The sequence below is a fragment of the Syngnathoides biaculeatus genome, chromosome 14 (assembly GCF_019802595.1).
Source record: "Syngnathoides biaculeatus isolate LvHL_M chromosome 14, ASM1980259v1, whole genome shotgun sequence".
Classification (NCBI taxonomy): domain Eukaryota; kingdom Metazoa; phylum Chordata; class Actinopteri; order Syngnathiformes; family Syngnathidae; genus Syngnathoides; species Syngnathoides biaculeatus.
Window position 1 is genome coordinate 3,622,085 of NC_084653.1, and position 25,618 is coordinate 3,647,702.

The window sequence follows — 25,618 nt, forward strand, 5'->3', positions numbered from 1 at the left end:
TCGAGATGGAAAGGATTGAGAACCAGTAGCTAAGCACAAGCCTCCCCTTCTTCTTCTCCAACCACCTCTCAGCAGTAATGCTAAGTATATCATCTTTTTTTATTTTTATTTCTAGCTTAAATAGTGGAATCCGACTTAAGTCGAAATTCGAGTTAAGTCGCTACTGTAGGAACGGATCTCAGTTGTAAACCGAGGACTCCCTGTATCATGCCATGAAATTCCTCACGTGCTTTGTCACAAATTTATGACACTTCAAAAACCAGTTCCTATCCATTACAATGGAATTTGCCAAATCATGGTGTGTCCCTTCTCTGGCAGCATTTGGATTGCTGTCTGTGGTGGGTTTTTGGCCAGCTTATTGTCAAAATCGTAATTCTGATTCAGACTTTCCTGCTGCCACTGTCGCTGTTTTCTCCAAAAAACACACACTCCCAAAACATTACTGTCACTTTCCTGTCGAAGCAACTACAGTAGTTTTAATTGTGCACCCCTCCACTAATAAAATGGTTATAGTAGTTTTTCCTTTTGCTTGCAAACACTTTCTGCTCTCAAGTGCTTTCCTTCGAGTTGCTCACCTATATGTGACAATAATCAGGAGTAAAATCCAGCGTAATTTATGATTCTGGTTTGGAATCTCACTTTATGTTGCTGGAGGCATGCAACACACACAAAAGCCTTTCACACTTCTGTATAAAAACAGTCAGAATGGGTAGGAGGAAAGAAATTGAAGCAGCAAATATGCTTTCTTGACTTCCTCAATTGTCAACCTCAAACATACCCGTAAAGAGCCACATTTTTTCTCTTTAGAAATTTCAGCTGGTCAGGACTGCCTTCTAACATCACATAAAAGAAAACAAAAACGCTCAGAAGAAAATAATTTTAATCAGTGTAAAAAGTTATTTAGTAAGTAAAATGAATTAAACTTTAAAGATACAAGTAGACAATTTGGCTCATAATCAATTTTTCACTGAAAAAAACCCCCAGCAATATTTCCATAATATTTTATTCACAGTTTCACATTTTTGAGGAAAACTTTTTTTTTTTTTTTTTTTTTGTGAACATCCAGGAAAAAAGCTTGGTGATTTGCAAATGTGTTAGCACATTTATTGTCACATGGACAGACTTTAAAACAATCGAAGGAATGTATTCAAGTATATGTATTTTTGATTTGCGATGAAAAAAAACATGCCGTTCGCCAATGCCTACTCTGAAAGAAAGAGCTTGTGGAAAACACTAAAAGTGAGGAAATAAAAATGTCAAGTTCAATGGAAATGCAGAGAGAATTTCCTTTCATGTGAGAAGCAAAGTGACTGCATGTTAATAGAATTGGAAGTGAGACCGGAAATGGTCCAGATAATCAGGCAGCTCTCAAGCCACTAGAATTTAATGTATTAGCGATGACAGAATTTTGACGCGTCTTAAATAAAAACAAGAACCCCTCGCTTCAAAAAAAAAAAAAAAAAAAAAAAAAGAACATCTGCCACAAATCTGTTGTAAGAATCTGATGCTTCGATGCAGAAGGTGCCACTCAACCCGACTCTTGCCTGGCAAAATAACGCTAAAGCTGGAAATAGTAGCCACGTTTTCAAATACGAATCTTACTAACAATTCAATTACTTTACATTTAAAGTGTAGAAATTTAACTTTTCTGTTCACAATCAATTTGATAAGATAGATGTTAGCAAACTTTACATCTCTCATCTGGCAGAACAATGTTAAAGTGTTACAATAGTTATAATTTGACTTATTGGCAGGACATTAGCTAACCTTACAATTGTTGAAAAAAAAACCCATCACATTTCATCAAAGGTCACCTGACAAAACACATGCCTGAATAAAGTGAAAGTTTGGGGATGATTGGTGATTTATGGTGATTGACATTGAAATGAAAATTAACATGCTAGAAAATTGATTTAAGTGAGAACAGTTGTTTCTAACAGAAGTAGATCAAATAGCATCAGTCTAAAGCTTTTGATTGCAGATTTTAAAATGGAAACATTCAGTGCCACTTTGTGGAGATTCCTGATATCAGCTTTTAACGTTGTACCATCTGTTGGGCTTGTGCAGAAGAAGCCATACGAGAACTACCAACAAGCAGACTGTAAAACATATGTAAATTCTCTCCACTAACTACGTAGATCAGTCCCTCAGGAAGATGGAGTTGGCTGTCGACTGAAAGGATTTTAAATGACTTGCACCTTGTCCGAGACTATGATTGGTTCTTCGTTAGAGACCGGAAGACTGGGAACGTCTGTTTGCCTGTGATGGAGAGAATGAAAAGTGGGTCAAAACAAATGAAATGAAAAGATATTTGAGTCTGTATCTCCTCTGCTGTGTTTGTAAAAACTAGGCCTTCTCAAGGGTGTCAAGACATTGGCAGACTCCCTGCGACCAGTGGAGATTTTGTAAGGACGTGGGAGCCATTTCTACCAATGCAGATAATCATGAGAACCAAGGAACACTGCATTGTAATATCTAGATAATTATTTTGGCATCCAGTCTACATTCACAAAGGTTTACAGAATTTTTCTTTTAAAAAGACCTTGGTATTCAAGAGACCAAAGCCCAAATTTGTCTGTCTTCAACCACAAGACCTAACCTGACTTGTTCTTTTGTTGGCCTTTATTGTTCGAAAATTCTATCCCAGTAAGCAAGGTTTTGAACTTGAACTCAGCTCTCTTTCACGCTCATATGTAGCGTAAAACGGCACGTGATGAAGGCTCTGTGATGCTGAACATGTTTCTGCACATCGACTGCTAAATTCATTTACACTGCCGGTGTAAAGAAAAAGACAACCAGATCATATTTCACTTCAAAAAGATAATTTTTTGTATCGTCAAACTACTCCTCGATTGTACCCGGAGAATTAAATGTTCCAAGGTATCATAAAGGCAGTGCTGCACGAGTATTATGTCGTGCATTGTACTCCAAATCAGGCATATACTGTGGGCTTATGTCTGTAATTGTCAATGTGATTTACAGTCAATAAATGTAGTCTTCATTCACAACTGTAGTGGATACCATGGTAATTGGTTTATTGAGAAATAACATCACCTAAAATACATTACTCCTGATTTATTATTGAACACAACGACGAACAGTAATTTAAAACTTTGAACAACAGAATGTTACGATTTACTGTGTCAAATATCTTTTTAAGATCGAGACATACATCCCACAGCTGGCTTCCCTTGTCTATGTAAGATGAGCTTTTCTTTGTAACAGAAAGTTTGCACTCTGTAGAAAGGTTCTGTTTGAACCCAAACTGTAATTGGTGGAGACACTCATTTAAGTTTATGGTTCATTATTTTCATGGCCAAAACCTTTTAGCAATCGAGGAAAGAGGAACAATTCTTATTGGCCGATATATACTCATCTGATCAGCAGACCCAGATTGAAAAATTTAAAAAATTTAATAATGACTTTTGCTTTTTACATATTTCTGGGAATCTTTACTAGGGTGTGTGAGTGAGTTACAGTACATTTTTAAGAGTAAAATATCCAGGTTACAAAGGTCATTAGAGTGTCTTCTTCTGGGGGGCTCAGAACTGTGCCTCTGTATGGTGCTACTCTTCGTTACGTGAAGGAAGAGTTTCCTCAACTAATCAGTGAGGGATGGTGGGTGAAAGTTTTATACATGGATGAAAAAGGTCTTTTTTGGAAGAGGATGCCTACGCATACTTCAAGGACTGTGTTCACGATCATCATGTGACAATGCGGCAGGTGAGTGAACTTAAAGCCTCTACGAGCCTCTCTTTTGCTGTGCGTGTGTGTGTGGGAGGCAGAGTTATACTTCACATTTTTCGTATTTCGTGGGGGGGATTCTGTTCCCCATAAACTGTGAAAAATGAATGGTTCCTCTATAATACAGTGGAACCTGTTCTTACGAACGAAAAATTCAGGCTACAAAACGCCTCCTTGAAAAATGTCTCGATGTACATAGGAAATTCGGGATACAAAAGGAAAAAATAGGCGCTGGATTCCCCAAATTCCACTGAATGTAAACATCCTGTATCTTGGTTCGTGTGGCACGATAGAGCTGCTCAACCATTGACTAACGCTGGAGCGTCTTCCTGGAATCCCACTGGCTAGGAGGGATGCCAATCTTTACCCATTATGCACTTCCTGTATCTTAGTTTGTGTGGCGCGATAGAGCTGCTTTCCCACTGGCTATCAGCCTGGCATCTTCCTGCCAACCAACTGGCTAGCAAGGACGTCACTACCCACTTTTTGATCCCATTGGACACTCGACTGTCACTGAATAATGTTTGTGTTTTTTGCAAGTTTATTAATCTCTCTTCACCATGGGCCCCAAGAAACTTTAGTGGAATTACAGTGAAGAAAAGTATTTGAACACCCTGCTATATTGCTATTATATGGAGGGGTCTGAAATTTTCATCATAGGTGCATGTCCACTGTGAGAGAGATCATCTAAAAAGAAAAATCCAGAAATCACAATGTATGATTTTTTTTAAACGATTTATTTGCCTGATACAGCTCCAAGTATTTGAACACCTAACACCTATAGTTTGACAGTGATGCACCAAAGATAGTGACGATGGATATTTTTCAGATTGGAGATAAGTCAGATGCTTCTTTTGAAGTCTTGGCCAAGGATGGGTAATGTAGTGGATAAACTGCACTATGTACAAACATTTTATGCATAAATGCTTAATGCAAAATCTTCAAGTTAAACCATGTTAAATAGCTCAAGACTGTAATATGTGTTATCAACAGTATTAATAAAATGTTATGCCATTGTTGAGAATTTATTTTAGTTGGTTGAGGGATTCTATTCTGACAATTGGAGCGACCAGGACAAGTGTGTCCTGTGGCCTGTCCCGAGATATATATTACTGCTTTATCAGCACATGCACAAAGATTATTATTAATGATTGTTGTACAGACAAGTTTTTTAAAAACAATAAAATAATAATAAAATGTACAAACAGTAAATGTACAAAATAGAAATGATTCATAATATTTTGAGCATATGATTAGCACCAAATCGGTAGTGCGCATTGCACATTGGTAGAAGGGTTTTCCTGATTTTTTAGGTCAACTTTGGGGGTGCGCATTATAGTTAAAGATGCATTATACGCTAGTAATTATGGTATGTACTATAGCACAGACCTAACAAAAGGGGGTACGGTGGGACTTTACCTGGAGGATTCAGAAGCATGTGGGCAGCATGGTACTAAACACTATACAATTCAACCTCGACCTGGATTATTATTTTTATTGAAGGTTACGGGAAGGGTCCTCAATGCACCTATTTTTATTTATTTTTTTTATTCGGCGCCCTCACATTAATACGTTGTAGCGCCACCTTTTGGTGCGATTACAGCTCGAAGTTGCTTGGGGTATGTCTCTATCAGTTTTGCACATCGAGAGACGGAAATTCTTGCCCATTCTTCCTTGCAAAACAGCTCGAGGTCAGTGAGGTTGGATGGAGAGCGTTTGTGAACAGCAGTCTTCAGCTCTGCCCACAGATTCTCGATTGGATTCAGGTCTGGACTTTGACTTGGCCACTCTAACACCTGGATATGTTTATCTGTGAACCATTCCATTGTAGCTTTGGCTTTATGTTTTGGATCATTGTCCTGTTGGATGATAAATCTCCGTCCGAGTCTCAGGTCTTTTGCAGACTCCAACAGGTTTTCTTCCAAAATGGTCCTGTAATTGGCTCCATTCATCTTCCCATCAATTTGAACCACCTTCCCTGTCCTTGCTGAACAAAAGCAGGCCCAAACCATGAGGCTGCCACCACCATGTTTGACAGTGGGGATGGTGTGTTCAGGGTGATGAGCTGTTGCTTTTACACCAAACATATCGTTTTGCATTGTAGCCAAAAAGTTCGATTTTGGTTTCATCTGACCAGAGCACCTTCTTCCTCATGTTTGTTGTGTCTCCCAGGTGGCTTGTGGCGAACTTTAAACAAGACCTTTTATGGATATCCTTGAGAAATGGCTTTCTTCTTGCCACTCTTCCATAAAGGCCAGATTTGTGCAGTGTACGACTGAGAGTTGTCCCATGGACAGACTCTCCCACCTCTGCTGGAGATCTCTGCAGTTCATCCAGTGATAATGGGCATCTTGGCTGCATCTCTGATCAGTCTTCTCCTTGTTCGAGGTGAAGGTTTAGAGGGACGATCAGGTCTTGGTAGATTTGTAGTGGTCTAATACTCCTTCCATTTCAATATGATTGTTTGTACAGTACTCCCTGAGACGTTTAAAGCTTGGGAAATCTTTTTGTATCCAAATCTGACATTAAACTTCTCCACAACGGTATCTCGGACCTGCCTGGTGTTTTCCTTGGTCTTCATGATGCTCTCTGCACTTTAAATAGAACCCTATTAAACTATCGCAGAGCAGGTGCATTTTTACAGAGACTTGATTACACACAGGTGGATTCTATTTATCATCATCAGTCAACATTGGATCATTCAAAGATCATCACTGAACTTCTCGAGAGAGTTTGCTGCACTGTCAGTAAAGGGGCCGAATAATATTCAACGCCCCACTTTTCAGTTTTTTATTCGTTAAAAAAGATTAAAATATCCAATAAATTTCATTCCACTTCACGATTGCCCCACTTGTTGTTGATTCTTGTCACATTTTTAAAATTTTATATCTTTATGTTTGAAGCCTGGTGAAAGGTTGAAAAGTTCAAGGGGGCCGAATACTTTCACAAGGCACTGTATGTGTTCCATTTTTATGAATAGGAACTTCATCAGTCTGGCAACTTTTGGAATGGACCAAAAATTGAGATTTAGCATCTGCTGGTTTGATGTCAACCTCTTGTACAGAAGATGCATCCTGCAACATCTGAAATTAATATACAAAAATAAGGTTCAAAGTTTATATAATAAGAAAGAAAATGTGTAGATAGAGCACAGGTTAATTTCAATCTATTTCACGGTGCACAAATTATTTTTGTTAAATTGCAAACAGGTCTCCTATTCTGTGAGTGACTAGTATGTAATACTGCTTGTTTTAATACTACGTAGTATTTTATTCAAATTAAAAACCCTGCACAAATAAAAGGTTTGTATACATCCATTCATTTTCTTAGCCGCTTATCCTCACAAGGGCCGTGGGAGTGGTGGAACCTATCCCAGCTGTTAACTGGCAGGAGCCAAGGTACACCCTTAACTGGTTGCGAGCCAATTGCAGGGCACATAGAGAAAGAACCGCACTCACAATCACACCTAGGGGCAATTTAGAGTGTCCAATTAATGTTGCATGTTTTTGGGATGTGGGAAGAAACCGGAGTGCCCAGAGAAAACCCACGTAGGCTTGGGGAGAACATGCCAACTCCACACAGGGAGGGCTGGGATTGAACGCAGGTCCTCAGCACTGTGAAGCCAACACTTTCCAGTAGCTCCACCGTGTGGTCATTTGCACACAACATTATCCTGTTTTTCTAATTGAGAATGGTCAGATTATGTATGGTTGTAAAATATTTTTCACTAAGAATGACATGTGCTTCTTTCATTCAACCATGTCAACAGTGTTCAAAGTTTTCAGGAAATAAAACATGATTAACATATCTCTGCAACTTGCCTCTTAACAAAAGCTCTCTGCAGTTTTGGTACTTTCTGTGGTGGGGCTGAGCTTGTCGAAGCGTGTCCAGGTTCAGAGGCTGATCCAAATTCGCATTTGGTGACTTTAGCAACACCAATCTGTTCAGCTGTCGGAACTGGCTGTATGGTTGACACGGATCGGAGTTTTAACATTGAAAATTCATCTCAGAGTTCACCAGTAAAAGAGTCCGGGGTGAAATGTTCACTGCATATGACAGACTGCTGGCCAGGGAACTCTCAAAACGAATTGGTTTTTCTTTGGCGTAAACTAGTGAGGTTGCATGCTAATCCTCGTCCCACAACAGAATGTCTACCTGCAGTGACGTCAGAGGTCAGTCACACGAAATGAGTCATTTTTCAGATCAGGGAAACTAGGTCAGAGTTCGCAGACTTTGTCATAAACATATTTTTTGTTAAAAACATTGACTTAAGGTACAGTTGAACATATTTTTTTTTTTTATCTAGAAAAGATAATTTGCATGAGAAATTGGACATTACAAACTCTTAAAAGGTAGACTTTTTGATATAGCTCTTTTATTAGATCTAATTCAAGCTGAAGACTATTTTACTTTTATTGCACTTTAATTATTTGCTTAAATATGACCTGATACATTTAATCAACAGATAAAGTGTTGCCCATTTGCTAATCAGACAAGGATGTGTTGTGGAGCCAGTGGTTGTCCTTGATCTTTGTACGCAGAAAAGGCCAAGGCGTTGCCGTGGAGACGAACGACACCGGATAAGGAGCGGAAGGTTACCATCCTGGCCCAGGGCCAGACTGCGGGGGGGCTGCCAGTTTTACCATGGACCCATACATATAAAAACCTTGTGTTACTGGGCAGCTTTTGTCTTCTTTGGCTATCCTGCTAGAAGACACACGTCTTGTGTGCGGCAGATACCTAGATAAGACCCGGACGTCTGTACTGCACATTCCTTTGTAATAAATCCATTTGTAGTTAACTTTTTCTAATCATTGGTCATATCTTCCTCGACTCATGAACAAGCGGAGGGTCCAAACTCGCAAATCCCTACAAAACGTACCGAATGAAGTGACTACGGCAATCCACTGGAGCTGCCATCCATCCATCCATCCATCCATCCATCCATCATCCATCCATCCATCCATCCATCCATCCATTTTCCAAGCCGCTTATCCTCACAAGGATCACAGGCAAGCCATAGCCTATCCCAGCTAACATTGGGCAAAAGTCAGACTACACCCTGAACAGGTCACCAGTCAATCACAGGGCAGATATCAACACGATCATTGAGCATGAATTGATCCCACGGTGAGCAATGATAGTATTGTTGACAACTGTATTTTGGGGAAAAATAAAACGGTTCCTCTAAAACCATTTTTGTTTCAATCAATCCATCCATTTTTCTACGATTTATCTTCACTGTGAAGGAACCAGATAAACATGCAAACTGGACACAGGTGGGGCCGGAATCTGAACACTGGTCCTCAGAACTGTGAGACAGATGTGCCAACAAGCCGTCCACTGTTCCATTTTGTTTGTAAATACATTAAATTATGTTTCAAAATAAGTCCCAAAAACTAAAAAGAGCCTTTTTTTTGTGGGGGTGGGGGGGGGGGGGGAATCTCAGGACATCTGGCATTAATCCCTCCTCCTACTACATAAAAATACAAGGACACTTATTCCATGCAATGGCGATTCGGCGGAATTGCCACTTCCTTATTCAGAACTTGGCCCATTTATACCAGTATAGGTTAAAGCTCGCAGTCAAATTATGCCCACAACTCTGAAAAATACATGTTCCCTTAAGTGTAATGTGGGGGACATCAAGGGGACCCGATTGAATCGCACCGCTGTGGTTGCTTATGGTGCCCCTTTTGGCAGCCACAGCAGCACGATTAATGGCCTGCTGAATTTCCACAAAGGCAAAGAAGCGGAAACCGTCCCGGGGACCTGGCCGCTGGTCAATATGTTCTGGCTTAGAGGGTGGCCAATGAGAGTGTGTACAATAGGAACACATTTGATTTGACAACTGCAAATTGTGGGGAGGCGGGGTTTTCAGCACATTCAGCAATGCGCCTACAACGTCTGGAAGCTGAAAAAAAAAAAATCTCAATTCTTGATTTCAAATACTTAGCAACTTTTTTTGTTTTCAAATTTTCGAGCTTGTTCGCTATCGTGTCAAGACATTTTTGGGTGACTATAGGGGGACTTTGTAATGCATTGTTTTATACGCTAAAGAGAACTTAAGTTAGTTGCCTTTAGAGCATTAGGAGGTCAATATTTCAAACATCTTAGTAGAATGCAATTCTTGGAACAATTCAACTTGTGAGTGTTGCTTTCTTGTTTGCGCACCAAATTCGGTATGGCTGCGTCAGAAGTCTCAACAGGAGAATAAGCATAGATGAAAGGTATTAAATTCCATCCATCCAATCCATCCATCTAACCCTGCTAGATCCTATCCCTGCTAACTTCAGGTGTACACCCTGAACTGGTCCCCAGTCACTCACAGGGGACATATCGACACCATCACAGAGTGGGAATTGAACCCACGCTGCCTGCACCAAAGTCCAGGTACGTTAAAACGACTTAAGCATGGAGTCATGAACTTGAGAAGATGGCGCTGGTAGGGCCGAGGGTGGATAATCGATCGACTGCGGAAAAAGTGAAACATGGACGTTGCACTGTATATTGAATAAATGACCAATGGGCTTTCAGTAAACGGAGCAGGCTGTATACTGGAGGTTTCAAAGTGACGAAATGAGATTTTTCAGAAAAATATGACTTAAGTCAAACCAAACATGACGAGATCTTGCAAGAATTCAGCTTGGTGACCATCTGAAGAACTTTTAAAACTCAAGGCCCAGGCCGATTCATCTCAGTGTATCACTTTATGTCACAAGTGTCAAAATCAAGGCCCGAGGGCAGGATCCACCCCACCACATGATTTTATCTGCCCTGCGAAGGCAAATAACGTGTCAACTCCCATGATTCTTGTGAAAATCTTAGCCAAAGTTTCAAATTCTAATATCATAAATTATAACATTGAGATACAAGCATTTTTATGTTACCAAACATGAACAGTTGAAAAACCCATTACCCTTGACTTCTGATTCCAAAAGTAGCTCATAAATTTCATGTGTAAATATGATGAGGAGATTAAAGATTTTTATGGTTTCAGTCATAATGGCCCTCTTAAGGGAAACCATAATGTGGCCCACGACAAAAATGAGTTGGACAGCCCTGCTTTATGTAGCCCACCTAGGTAAAGAAAGTGTGTATTCCTTACATTTATTTAGAATGGGTTGGTCGTTTATATTTTGCAAGAAATAGATTCTAAAATAATTTTCCCAACAATTTTTTTTAAAGATGAAAAATACTAGTGTACTTTTTCCACAACAATTTTCCTTGACTTTTGATTTCCAATTCTCTTTGTTAACAATTGGTATAAAAAACAACTGCAAGGGCAATTATGTAGATGAGAGCTCATAATACAGGTACTATGATCATGTGACACATTTATTAAGAATCCAACCCACTCGGGAAAACCAAAAATACAATGTGGTTTGTGATGAAAATAAGTTCTACAACCCAAAAAGGATAAACTGAACTAAATTATAGTTTGCCAAGAAAAAACTTGGCTCAATCAGGCTTCAGGTTCTTTGTGGACTTCAAAAAAGGCATTTGACCACGTTCACCAGGGGATCCTGTGAAGGGTGCTCCGGGAGGATGCAGTACTGGACCCTTGAGTGTTGTTCAGTACCTGGATGACCGCCGTCAGAATTTGGTCTCCATTGCGAGTAGTAAATCAGATTAATTTCCAGGGACTGTTGGACTTCATCAAGGCAGCCCTGTGTCATCGATTCTTTTCATTACCTTTATAGGTAGAAATTCTAGGCTAAACCAAAGCATTGAAAGGGTCTAGTTTGGTGACCTCAACATCCACCCGGAAGAACTGGGCAATATGAGTGGGGAGTTTGAAGTCAGGCATTCCCTGGTTAAGACGCTCCTTGTGTGATCCATTCCCAGATAAGCAGAACTGAATGCATGTATGTATGGATTTTAATGTTTTTTGTTACACCACCACTTAAACGTATCAGTGATGGCAAAGAGGAAATAATGATAAACACCATCGAAGCAAAGATTGACATCATAGAGGGGAAAAATTACTGTAATTTCTCAAAAATAATGCACAAATTTTTCCAAAAATAATTTCAGAAAGTTAATAGAGCACATTATACAGTGAAGAAAATAAGTATTTGAAGACCCTGCTATATTGGAAGTTCTCCCACTTAGAAATCATGGAGGAGTCTGAAATTTTCATTGTATGTGCATGTCCACTGTAAGAGAGATAATCTAAAAAGAAAAATTCAGAAATCACAATGTATAATTTTTTTAATGATTAATTTGTGTGATACAGCTGCAAATAAGTATTTGAATACCTATCAGCGAGAATTCTGACCCTCAAAGAACTGTTAGTCCACCTTTAAAAGTCCACCTCCACTCCATGTATTATCCTGAATCAGATGCACCTGTGTGACGTCATTAGCTGCATAAAGACACCTGTCCAGACCATACAATCAGTAAGACTCAAACTTGTAACATGGCCAAGACCAAAGAGCTGTCTAAAGACACAAGAGACAAAATTGTACAACTCCACAGGGCTGGAAAGGGAAACGGAAAAATTGCCAAACAGCTTGGTGAATAATGGTCCACTGTTGGAGCAATCATTAGAAAAAGGAAGAAGCGAAACATGACGGTCAATCTCAATCGGGGTGGAGCCCCATGCAAGATATCACCTGGTGGGGTCTCAATGATCCTTAGAAAGGTGAGGAATCAGCCCAGGACTACACAACAGGACTTGGTCAATGACCTGAAAAGAGCTGGGACCACCGATTTCAAGGTGACTGTTGGTAATACACTAAAACATCATTTGGAATCATGCATGGCACGGAAGGTTCCCCTGCTTAAACCATTAAACCAGGACATGTCAAGGCCAGTCTTAAGTTGACCATTTGGATGGTACAGAGGAGTTATGGGAGAAGGTTTTGTGGTCAGATAAGACCAAAATAGAACTTTTTGGTCATAATTCCACTAACCATGTTTGGAGGAAGACGAATGATGAGTTCCATCCAAAAAACAGCATTCCAACTGTGAACCGTGGAGGTGGGAGCATCATGTTTTGGGGGTGTTTTTCTGCACATGGGACAGGACGACTGCACTGTATTGAGGAGAGGATGACCGCGGCCATGTATTGTGAGATTTTGGGGAACAACCTCTTTCCGTTAGTCAGAGCATTGATGATAGGTCGTGGGTGGGTCTTTCAACATGACAATAACCCGAAGCACACAGCCAGGAAAACCAAGGAATGGTTTCGTAAGAACCATATCAAGGTTCTGGTGTGGCCTAGCCAGTCTGCAGACCTAAACCCAATAGAAAATCTCTGGAGGGAGCTGAAACTCCGCATTTCTCAGCTATAGCCCAGAAACCTGTCTAATTTAGAGAAGATCTGCGTGGAGGAGTGGGCCAAAATCCCTCCTGCAATGTCTGCAAACCTGGTGAAAAACTACAGGAAACGTTTGACTTCTGTAATTGCAAACAAAGGCTCCTGTACCAAATAACATTGGTTTTCTCAGGTGTTCAAATACTTATTTGCAGCTGTATCACAAAAATCGTTCAAAAAAAAATCATTCATTCATCAATCATTTTTAGATTATCTCTCTCATAGTGGACATGCACCTACGTTGAAAATTTCAGACCCCTCCATGATTTCTACGTGGGACAACTTGGTATATAGCAGGGTGTTCAAATACTTATTTTCTTCTTGTGTTTAGGTATGGATGAAAAATGAAAAACACAATTACATTGTATAGTTGTATACAGGTACAGGTGGTTAAAAAAAGTATACATATACATTTCGATATGATATTTGATGTCTTATGTTAAACATTTATATTTATCACGGTAATGTGCGCCCCCAACCTGAACTCTATGACTTCCATGGGGAGCTTGCATTTTACGATCATTGGCGTACCATATTTGTTGCTACTGCACCAAAGATCAGAAACGACTACCTGTGAGTTTGTTTTAACTTAAACCAAGACAAAAAAAAATGTTGACTACAACGGCTACTTGTGCAGCTGCTTTTAAAAGAAATATATCTTCACTTGTGCGGATGATGCCGCCAAACCGGAAGTAGCGGCACAATCCGAAACAACGATAGCTCGCCTCAATGGCTTCAGGTGGGTACAAAAACAACGTGAGCTCAAACTACGTAATATGAGCGCCACGGGCACATTAAAAAAAATGGGAGAGCGCACACAATTGAAATAGTTGCTTTTTTTTATGTGCCCATTACCCTCGTTTCCACATAGTTTGAGCTCAGGTTGTTTTGATAGCCATAGCAAAGCTATGGCATCGGGTGGGCGAGAGGCTGCCCTACGGAACTTAAAACTCTTAAGATTCAGAAAAAGTTTCCCCACAAATGCCATGGATGGCACAGAGGATGACATGCTGTGAGAGCAAAATAGGATCACTGTTCATGAATTCAGGAGGCACCAGAACTGGACCAAGTCACCAAAGGTAGCTACGATGGATATTTTTCAGATTGGAGATGAGCCAGATGTTGCTTTTGAAGTCTTGTCCGAGGATGTGTAATGTAGAGGATAAACTGCACTATGCACAAACATTTTATGCACAAATATTTTATACAAAAAATGTTCGAGTCAAACAGTGTTAAATATTTATTTAAGACTGTAATATGTGTTATCAACAGTATTAATAAAATTGTTATGCTATCATTGAGCATTTATTTTAGTTGGTTGAGGGATTCTGTTCTGACAATTACAGGGACGAGGACAATTGTGTCCTGTGGCCTTAACGGCTACATCAGCACGTGCACAACGATTATTATTAATGATTGTTGTACATGATTGTTTTTTGAAAAACGATACAAGTACAAACCTAACAAAATATAAAAACATAATTCCTAATATTTTGAGCATATGGGTAGCAGCAAATTGGTGGTGCGTACATTGGTAGAAAGATTTTCCAGATTTTTTTAGGTCAACTTTGGGGGGTGCGCATTATACTTCAGGACGCATTGTACTTGAGAAATTACGGTAACTACCAATTAAATACAAAATAATTATGTGCTACTTATACACTTGGCAAGATATTTATTGAACCTCTTCCTCGCAAATGTCATGAGATAATGGAAATGCCTTCCTGTTCCCTATACATTATGTGCCTTTCAGGTGTCTTCAAAAGACAAGTACTTTTATTTAGTTTAGGAATGTTATTTAGTTTTGGAATGTTAAAATGTTATGAGCCTGTAAAACTAATTAACTTCAGTCAAAAGACTGAAAGTGAACACTGCCTTAAAGTACTGTGGGTGTTTAAATGCTCACCTGTGCATCATACTCCAGCACAAAAGGAGGTATGTCAATTTGCTCGGGTCTGATGCAGGTGAAGAGCTGCTGCAAGTTGTCAAGGTAACGCACCTTGTCCTTTATCCCTGACACGCTGAAGGTGGTGAAGAACCAAGTGGAAACCTGTGGGTTTTGGCGAGAGGGTTGTGACACGATAAGATGTTTCAAACACTCCGGTTACAAGAAAACATTTAAGACAACAATATTCTACAATCGAATAAAATATTGGTGGGGGGTAGTATTTTGTCAGCAACCAATTGTGCAAATTCTCTCACTTAAAAAGATGAAGCCTGTAATTTTCATCATAGGCATACCTCTGCATGACACACAAAAGGGGAAAAAAAAACAAATCCAGAAAATCGCACTGATTTTTAAAGGAATTATTAAAATATGGTAGAAAACAACTATTTGGTCATAAAAAAAGTTACTCAGCACTTTATTATATAGCCATTGTTGGTAATGACAGAGGTCAAATTTTTTCTGTAAGTCTTCACAAGGTTTTTACACAATGTTGCTGGTATTTTGGCCCATCCTTCCACGCAGATCTTTTTAAAGCTGTGATGTTTTTGGCCTGTTGCTGGCCAGCACAGATTTTCACCTGCCTCCAAAGTTCTAAAAAGTTCTATTTGGGTTTCATCTGACATTCTCCCAATCCTCTTCTGGATAATCCAAATGCTTTCTAGCAAAATTCAGGTGGGCCTGGACATGTACTGGGTGACAAGTCTGTTACTACAGGATTTGAGCCCTGATGTTTAACTGATTATAGCCTTTGTTAATTTGATCACAGTTGTCTGCTGGCCATATAGTAGGTCCCACATGTAGTTCTGGGAAATTCGTTCATCGTTCTTGTGATAATTTTGACTCCAGGTCCTGAGATCTTGTGTAGAGCCCCGTATTGATGGAGACTATCAGTTGTCTTGCATGCCTTCCATTTTCTGATAATTGCTTTCATAGTAGATTTCTTCACTACAAGCTGTCAGTCTTCCCAACCTGTATGCAGTAGGTCTACAACACGGGTATCAAATTCAAGGCCTGGGGGCAAGATTTGTCCCACCAAATAATTTTATGTGGCCCACAAGGACAAATGTAATGTGTGAACACGTGTGATTCTTATGAAAATCTCCCAAAATTTCAAATTAGAAATGATAGATATTACAAAAAATTTTTGTTTGATTACTGAATCTAAAATGACTTCATAAATTTTGTGTGTAAATATGATGGGGCGCTAAAATATTTTTATGCTTTCAGATTCATAGCCCCCCCTCTGATGGAAACTACACTGGGTAACTACAATGTGGCCTGTGACAAAAATGAGTTTGACACCCCTTGTCTACAATTTTATTACTGGTGTCCTTTGACTTTTGTCTTGGCAATAGTGGAGTTTGGCATGTAACCATGAGGTTTTGGACAGGTGTCTTTTATATACTGATAACGTGATCAAACAGATGTATGGAAGTACCACCAGGATTTGAATTAAAAATGCCACTGAAAATTTTATGTTGTAAAATTCACATTGTTATTTCAAAGTGATCACATTTTCAATAACTGTATTTCAGTTCAACTTTTCAATGTTCACAAATTAAAAAAATTCAACCTTCAAAATTCAAACGCAATATTTTTATTCTCCTGAGATTCAACTGGCTACAATTCGCTATCTGCAATTCAACTGGCTACAATTCGCTGTTAAGAAGGCAGGGTTCATTACACTGAACACTGAATTTAGACAATGAATTTCAGACAGCAAATTGTCACCAGATGAATTGCAGACAGCGAATTCTTGCCGGTTGAATCTCAGGAGACTGAAAATATTGCGTTTGAATTTTGAAGGTTGAATTTTTTTATATGGTGATTTTGTTAACATTGAAAAGTTAAACTGAAATACAGCTATTGAAAATGTGATCACTGAAATAATAATGTGAATGTTACAACATAAAATTTTCAGTGGCATTTTTAATTCAAATCCTGGTGGCACATATTTACTTCCATACAGATGCCCTTAATACAGGTAACAAGTGGAGGATAGAGGAGGCTCTTAAATAAGAACTTAGAAGTCTGTGAGAGCCAGAAATCTTCTTTGCAGGTCACGTGTCAAACTCAAGGCCCGAGGGTCAGAGCCAGCCCGCCACATATGTGGCCCACAAAGGCAAACCCAGTGTGTCAACGACCGGGATTCTTGTGAAAATCTGCACCAAAAGGTCAAATTGTCATATTCCATAAATGATAAAGATGAGAATTGATATGCGTTTTTGTGTAGCTAAACAAGAACAATAGTTGAAAAACCCATTAACCTTGATTTCTGATTCCAAAACTAATTCATAAGTTGATGGAGGGGATTGCGATTAAATCTTATGGTTTCACAGCCCTAACGGCCCCCTGAGGGAAACAATGTGGCCCTAGAAAAAAAGCGTTAGACACCCCTGTTGCAGGTGACCAAATACTTATTTTACACCAAAATTTGCTAATAAAGTCTTTAAAAATCAGAATGTGATTTTCTGTATTTTTTCACCCTCATTTTGTCTCTCACAGTTGATTTATACCTATAATGAAATTACAGGCCTCACTCATCTTTAAAGTTGGAGAACTTGCAGAATTGGTGGATGAATTTTTTTTTTTTTTTGGCACCACTGTGAATCAAAAATGTGTTTGAACATTGTGAAAAATAAATAAAAGCAATAAAAAAACACAACCACTGCTTAACTTAAAATGCGCAAACTTGACCGACACCTAAAACATGAATTTTAGTATGTTGTTACACCCCCCCCCAAAAAAAAAAATTCAGCCAGAATGGAATCATCAGTTTGTCCACAGCACGTCAGAATGTTCCAGTATATTGATTTTTTTCATCCTCCCACCATGAAAAATCTATCTACCTTGAACTGGTTGCCAGTCAATCGCAGGGCACATAGAAACAACCATTTGCACTGACATCTATGGCCAATTTAGAGTCCTCAATTAACCTACAACTATGCATGTTTTTGGGATGTGGGAGGAGACCAGAGTGCCCAGCGAAAACCCACGCTGACATGGATAGAACATGCAAAATGCACACAAGCGGGGCATGGATTTCAACCTTGGTCCTCAGAACCGTGAGGCAGATGTTCTAATCAGTTGTTCACCGTGCCACCTTGAAAAAACATAAGAAATTTCTAAAATTTAATCCATTGAAAATTCTTTTCCAAACTTGAAAAATAAATAGATGAATCGGAAAGTTCAAACGAATTCAAGTTCAATTTATTCATTTTTTACTGTCAGTCTATAATGGGTACAGGATTAACGTCTGGTCAACACTGAAAGTCTGGCAGTGTATCTGGGATAGAGTTTTATTGACAATGTTGTGGTGGCTCGGAATAATATAGTGAGGTTTTAGGTGCTTGTACTGCCCCATTTTTGTGTCTTTTTGTGATTGCCGTTTCTAAAGTAAATATCTTGAGCTATTGATGAGCAGTGTGGTGGACACAATGAGACAGACAGAAATAGCAATTGAAAAATATTAATAAAACTCACTTTTCACTTTGGGAGCTTAATTAATAAAGAAAAACTGAAATACCACACAACAAGTATTCAGATCCTTTGCTGTGATGCTCATATTTAAATTGGGTGATGTCCATTTCTTCTGATCATCCTTGAGACGGCTCCACAACTTCATTGGAATCCAACTAAATTTGATAATGCTGATTGGACTATTATTATCAGACTTTATAGCTCATAGTTCATGTCAGAGCGAATGAGAATCATGAGGTCAAAGGAAATGTTTGAAGAGGCAAGAGACAGAATTGTGGCAGGGCACAGATCTGGCCAACGTAACAAATAAATCTGCTGCACGTTAGGGTTCCTACGATCACAACGATGGCCTCAATTAATCATTAAATGGAAGAAGTTTATAACTACTGGAAAATTCATAGATCTGGCAGTCTGGCCAACGTGTGTCCAATCTTACCAATCATGGGGGAAGAGCCTTGGTGAGAGAAGTAATGTACAACCCAACTGTTACTGTGGCTGAGCTCGAGATGCTGGCAGGAGATGAGAGAAAGTTCTAGAAAATTAAGCATCACTGCAAGCCTCCAACAATCGGGGCTTTATGGCAGAGTAGCTTGATGGAAGCCTCTCCTCAGTGCAAGACAGATGAAAGCCTGCATGGTATCAGCTAAAGAAACACCTAAAGGACTCCACGATGGTCACAAATTAGACTCTTTGGTCTGATGAGACATAGATGGAACTTTCTGGCCTTAATTCTAAGCGGTATGTTTGGAGAAAACAGGGCACTGCTCATAACCTGTCCAATACACTCCCAACAGTGAAGCGACATGGTGGCAGCATCAGGCTGTGGGGAATCTGTCAGGAGGAATGGCAGAGGATCACTAAATTCAGGTGTGACGACGTGAAAAGCGTCTACTGCAGATTTGAAAAGGACACATTCACAACCCACACCCATTGCACCACCGATTACCATCACATGCTGACTTCTGCGTTGACCATCCGCGAACAGGATGTGACACGTGTCTTCAAACAACAAAAGATTAACAGAGCGGTGGGCCCTGACCTTGTGTCCTCATCCTCCTCCAAAGTCTGCGTGGATCAGCTTGCTCCAGTCTTCACAGAGATCTTCAACAGATCTTTGGAATGCTGCGAAGTACAATCCTGCTTCAAACGTTGCACAGTCATCCCGATCCCCAAGAAACCTGTAATCTCAGGTCTGAATAACGACAGACCTGCCTTGACAAGTGTGGTCATGAAGTCCTTTGATTGCCTCATGCTGGACCACCTCAAGAGCGTCACAGGTCCCCTGCTGAACCCCCTGCAGCTTGCCTACCAAGCAAACAGGTCTTCGGATGTTTCAGTCAACATAGATCACACAAAATCCAAAAACACCTCGACAGCACAGGAACCTATGACAGGATCACGTTTGTGGACTTCAGCTCTAAGTTCAGCACCATCATCCCTGAACTCCTCACGTCCAACTTCTCCAGCTCAGTGTCTTGCCTGGCATTTGCCAGTGGATTTATAGTATCCTGACAAGTAAGACACAGCAGGTGGCGCTAGGGCACATCACCTTGTCCACACCCACAATCACCATGAGGGCACCCAGAGTTTGTGTTCTGTCACAGCTTCTCTTCTCTCTCAACACGAATGACTGCACCTCAACCTTGTGTCAAACGTCGAGACCTACAAGAATTACAGTCTCTCAGAATCTCAAGTCGGAGCCCAATAACTCCTTTCTGAAAAAGACCTAGCAGAGGATGTACTTCCTGCAGCTTCCAAGGAAGCATGGTCTGCCAAGCGATCTGTTGAGGCAGTTCTATACAGCGATCATCGAATCAGTACTGTGTTCCTCCATCACAGTCTGGTCTGGTGCTGCAAAAAAGAAGAGAGACTCCGACTGCAACAGAAAACCAAAACTGCTAAAAATATTGTCAGTACCCACCCTTGAGAACTTGCACGCTGCTTCAGACAAGAGCATGCAAAATCCTCTTGGACCCTCCACATCATGGTTACCAGCTCTTCCAGCTCCTTCCCTCAGGTAGGCGCTACTGAACAATGCAAATAAAACTAGAAGACGTTCCAACAGCTTCTTCTATCTTTCAATTAAACTTCTTAAACAGCTAACGTACAATTATATTAGTTCATTATTTTGTTAGACATCCATCCATCACTTATCCTAGGGTTATTTACAAAATTTTTAGACAAATGTGCAAAAAGATTATGATTATACAAGACAACCTCGCCAATTCGCTGTTGTTTTGCAGCTTCATTGCTTTGCGGATTTTTATTACCCCCCCCAAAAAAAAAAAAAAAAACATGAAAAAATACAGCCATGTTTGCATATTGCGGGAAGACGTCTTTATACAGGTCTGTGCTTGGTTCTCAGCGCAACATCAACTAATGAGTGAACGAGTGCGCATCATCAAAGCCTCATCCTGGAACTTCACTTGTTCTCTTGTCCCTTTCCTTGTCTCGCCAGTCTCGTCCACGCTGTTGACTGTCACACATGCATACCCTATCTTGGTGTTGTGTTCGCAATAACTTTGTCTTAGCTTTTTTTAGGCATAACTGTATTGGCATTCACCATTAATATGTTTATCTTCGAATTTGTCTTTATGTTCATTTGCTTTATAATCTTGTGACCCTTTTGTTTTGAGAAACTAATAAAAAGGGAGACACTGGTGAGACTGACTCAGAGTGGGTGTTGGCGTTGCAGCTGGTCAGTCAAACCAATTTCTCCACTTGAGCCAAATTGAAGACCTCTCTTGTCCCTTCATTTGCATAATTCATCCAGCAGTTGGGTTTAAACCGAACAATGTACTATTGTAATCTTAGTCTCAAGTATGTAAAGTACTTCTCGCTCGGAGTCACCAGGTTGGATAGGATTAGAAATGAGCTCATTCGAGGGACAGCCAAAGCTGGATGTTTTGGAGACAAGATTCGAGAGAGCAGACTTCGATGGTTTGGACATGTTCAGAGGCGAGAGAGTGAGTACATTGGTAGAAGGATGCTGAGGATGGAGCTCCCAGGCAAAAGAGCGAGAGGAAGACCAAAGAGAAGGTTTATGGATGTGGTGAGGGAAGACATGAGGGCAGTTGGGGTTCGAGAGGAAGATGCAGGAGATAGGCTAAGATGGCAAAAGATGACACGCTGTGGCGACCCCTAACGGGACAAGCCGAAAGGAAAAGAAGAAGAAGAAGTCTCAAGTATGTAAAGTAGAAATACTGTTTACATATTTCAATCATTCTGGTATCCACATACATAGTCACAAAAATGCCTGGGGTGGCGGGGAATCCTACTTTGCGGTTTTTCAGTTTTCGCGGGGGTTCTGGTCCCCATTAACTGCATAAAATGAGGGACTACAGTCATCATGTCTTTGCACAATTGTCAAAACAAAATAAAAAAATCTACCATCATTGGTAGATTACTTGCAATCTTTTATTGCTCAGTGACTGTTTTCAGAACGTCTTTATGTCTCAAAAGTGCTCACTGTCCATCTACTGTCTGTTGTCCTAGTAGAGCGCCTCCAACTACCATAGACAAATTCTGTGATTTTGACAACCTTGACAAAATATAGATGATCCTGATCTTAGTCCTTTCTACCATAGTAGGATATTAGCAACCCGTATTTGTAATCACGTGACATGAGTCAAAACAGTAAGGTTTTTTTTTAATTTTACATAATGCATGGTGAGTTTTACCTTTGAGCTAAACGTTGGATGAACAAAGTAGAAGGCCTTTAAATTGTTCTTAAACCTGTAATGAAGGAGACAACATGGAATGAAGATTATTAAATAAGCACAGCTTTTGAGCATGTGCTGTGACATGAGAGAACACACAATTAGAAGATACAGATAAAGGCAATTTACACTGCATCTATTGCTTGAAACATTACAAAAAGTAAATGAAACTACATCAAACTAGTTCTTGAAAGGCCAGTCAGCCATACAGTATTAAGGGGCTTTCATGCAAAAATCATGTAAAATTGCTGCATCGGAAACTTAACACAACCTATGGCTGCAAGATATTGAGGAAAAAAATGACTTTTTAAAAATCTGCAATTCATATTACGTTTTGAAATAATAAAGGCTCAGCATAAGGCAAGTTTTTCTGAACAAACTTCAGTTTTTCCTCTATTCAGAATCAGAATCAGATTTAATGGCCAAGTGTGTAAAAGAAATTTTTCTCCAGGAGTCAGTGCTGTCCTGGTACGATATACAGAACAAGGAACGCCACAGTAACAAGAACAAAGAACAAGAGACTGTTTATAAGGACTATTCCTTATAAGACGTGCAAGATGTAAAATCGATAAATAAGTGTGTTGACAATGTCAATTGTGCAAAGGGAGCAATTTAAAGTGATGAATTTGTGTGGTCTACAAAATATAAAAAATATATATATATTACTAATACTGATTGGACCACCAGGATGTGAGTGAGTGTCCTAACATGGCACAAGGCAGAAATACAGTAGGTTTGCTGATCAAGAATTCAATGACTTCATTGCCAGAGGGAAAAAAACTGTTCGAATGCCTGCTACTTCTGACTTTCATTGATCTGTAGCGCTTTTTCTTTTGGCTTGTCGTGTTAGGGGTCATCTTTTTACATGAAAGACTGCATCATCTCTTGCATCTTCCAACAGCCCTCATATCTTCCCTCAACACATCTATACAGTAGTCAAATAAATGGTATCACGTGAAGACACTACGAACCGGTGATGATTTCTTTGTTTGCGCACGTAATACGTCACATCCGCGCACGTAGGTCAGGTGACTCACCAAAATGGCGGCGCCCATGAACATTCGTAATTGCCGATAAAAATCTTCTCAAAACACTATTAAATGATAGAGGATTAACCTCAAATTTTCAAGGTACAGTACATATGACATGACCTATCGGATACATTGTTAATCCAAATGACCAGACTTTTCCTGTGACAGAAATGGCAGAATATGCATCTTGAGCTTTTTCCTTTAAAACTTTTTGCAATAGCATAGTCCATGACTCTTTAGGCTACCTGAGGTTTTCAGCAACTTTCTCAAAGTAGAGGAAGTACTTAACTTCTTTCTCATTGAAAGGAGGGACCATGTTGGCATCCCATGTAATATCAAAAGATACTGGATCAGAGGACCCATCAAGTTTCTTAAATTCAATCTCTTTGTCAAGCTCTAATTTTCTAAATTCTATGTCAGTCCTTCAACTCTCTTTTTCAATCTGAAGTTGTAATTCCAGTTTCTTTAATTCTAAAACATCTGAAGTTTCCTCTTTTAGCAAGGCCAAAACATCAGGATAAAAAAAAAAAAAAAAAAAAAAAAAAAAAAAAATCACTGTAATGATTCAGAACAATTTTCAAAATTTTGAATTTTCTCTTAGCAGTTATGGCATCAAGTCGGAAATAACTAGCAAGAAGCAAACGATCACACTTGGGCAAATCACAGACTGCTTGAGGAGTAGGAGACCTAATAAAGTGCTCAACATTAAGCTCCATTTTGCTGGCTTCACAGTTTAGGTTGCAAATATGCAAAAAAAATTAACAGACACTTTTAAACAGATGTCTTAAATGAATACAATCCCAGATGAGCCCTCAATTTTATGTGTGAATTTAGACCAATGTTCCCTTTGTTCAAACCGGCAAAATGCGACAAGGTAGTTGTATTGCATCCAAGACAATTTAATCTCACACGCAATACCACACAAACACGATAAAATAGCTAACACAAAATATAAGTTCACAGGCCGATTAGTCAAACCAAAATGGCAAATAGTCACAAACGTTGAACAAATAGGGGTGCTGGAGAGGAAGGTCTGTCGGGAAGTCAAATCTCAGATTCAGGAGGAGCAATGTGGTTTATGTCCTGGCCATGGAACAGTGGACCAGCTCTACACTCTTGGCAGGATCCTCGAGGGTGCATGGGAGTTCGCCCAACCACTCTACATGTGTTTTGTGGACATGGAAAAGGCGTTCAAACGTGTCCCTTGGGGAGTGCTTCTGAGTATAGGGTACTGAACCCCCAGATAAGAGCTGTTCGGTCCCCGTACAACCGGTGTCAGAGTTTGGTCCGCATTGCCAGTGGTAAGTCGGACTCGATTCTGGTGAGAGTTGGACTCCGGCAAGGCTGATCTTTGTCACAGATTTTGTTTATAACTTTTATGGACAGAATTTCTAGGCACAGCCGAGGAGCAGTGAGTGTCTGGTTTGGTGGCCTCAGCATCGCATCCATGCTCTTTGCCGATTATGTTTTTCTGTTAGCGTCATCCAGCCGTGATCTCCAATGCTCACTGGAGCGGTTCGCAGCAGAGTCTGAAGCGGCTGGGATGAGAATCAGCACCTCCAAATCTGAGACCATGGTCCTTATTCAGAAAAGGGTGGCATAACCCTCTCCGGGTCGGACTGAGTTACAGTCTGTAACCTCCTTCAGATTATATTGAACAAAATGTACTGTGTGCTGCTACCTCCGCTCTTATACGTTTCCAAGTTCAATTTATCATTCCAAAAATTAACTACTTCAGTTATTGGTTCCTAATTTAAAAATTGAACTATTTCCACCAGTCCCAAAACAACCTAATGCATTTTTCCCCCGAGAAATTTCCAGCTATACTGTATCCATTATTTGCAGTTTCTCGTTATTCGCGGGGGTGTAAGGAACGTAACCCCGGCAAATAACGTGGAATACTACATACACACACACCCACGCACGCACACACACGCACACACACACACACGTAGGATGGATCTTAAGGCATGTTCAGTGTCCATTGACGCAGATTGAGTATACTTTGTGTCTGCGTCCCAGACACAAAGCGCAGATACAATGAGATCCTTGATTAAGTTTCATGAACATTTCATGATGATGACAGAAGCTACGGTCTATGGACTCTTAGAATTCTCTGAAGGTCCCTCGCCCCCTTCTGGATTGCCTTTTCCGCTTGTTTAATTTCAAAATGCAGAATTCTGTGGCGATGGGCTTTAGAAAATAAATTGAGCTTAAGAAGAGCTCTTTACATGTAACTACCCATTTTCTTCAATGGTCACGTGAAACAATGGTGTCTGCTCCGAACAATTTACTCCTTTAACATTTCCCCATTCAGTGGATGTCTATGGATCCAAAATGAAAATTACAAGGACAAACGAGTACTTGATAAAGT

The 25,618-nt window shown here is 39.9% G+C and overlaps 1 protein-coding gene across 5 annotated transcripts in view; it reads right to left on the minus strand.

Moving 5' to 3' along the window:
* Positions 1 to 927: 927 nt before the first annotated feature.
* The window catches only part of gdap2 (ganglioside induced differentiation associated protein 2), an 86,742-nt gene continuing 62,051 nt past the window's right edge, over positions 928 to 25,618 (minus strand). For 3 of the 5 annotated variants that reach the window (XM_061840879.1, XM_061840881.1, XM_061840878.1), the window contains exons 13-15: positions 22,175 to 22,229; positions 14,973 to 15,116; positions 929 to 2,259 (exon numbers count right to left, since the gene is read on the minus strand). In XM_061840879.1, coding sequence (XP_061696863.1) covers positions 2,227 to 2,259; positions 14,973 to 15,116; positions 22,175 to 22,229 — 232 coding nt within the window. In that variant the 3' untranslated portion in view covers positions 929 to 2,226. Of the gene's footprint in view, positions 2,260 to 14,972; positions 15,117 to 22,174; positions 22,230 to 25,618 lie in introns of all 5 variants that reach the window. The other 2 variants (XM_061840882.1, XM_061840880.1) reach the window with 1 other exon arrangement.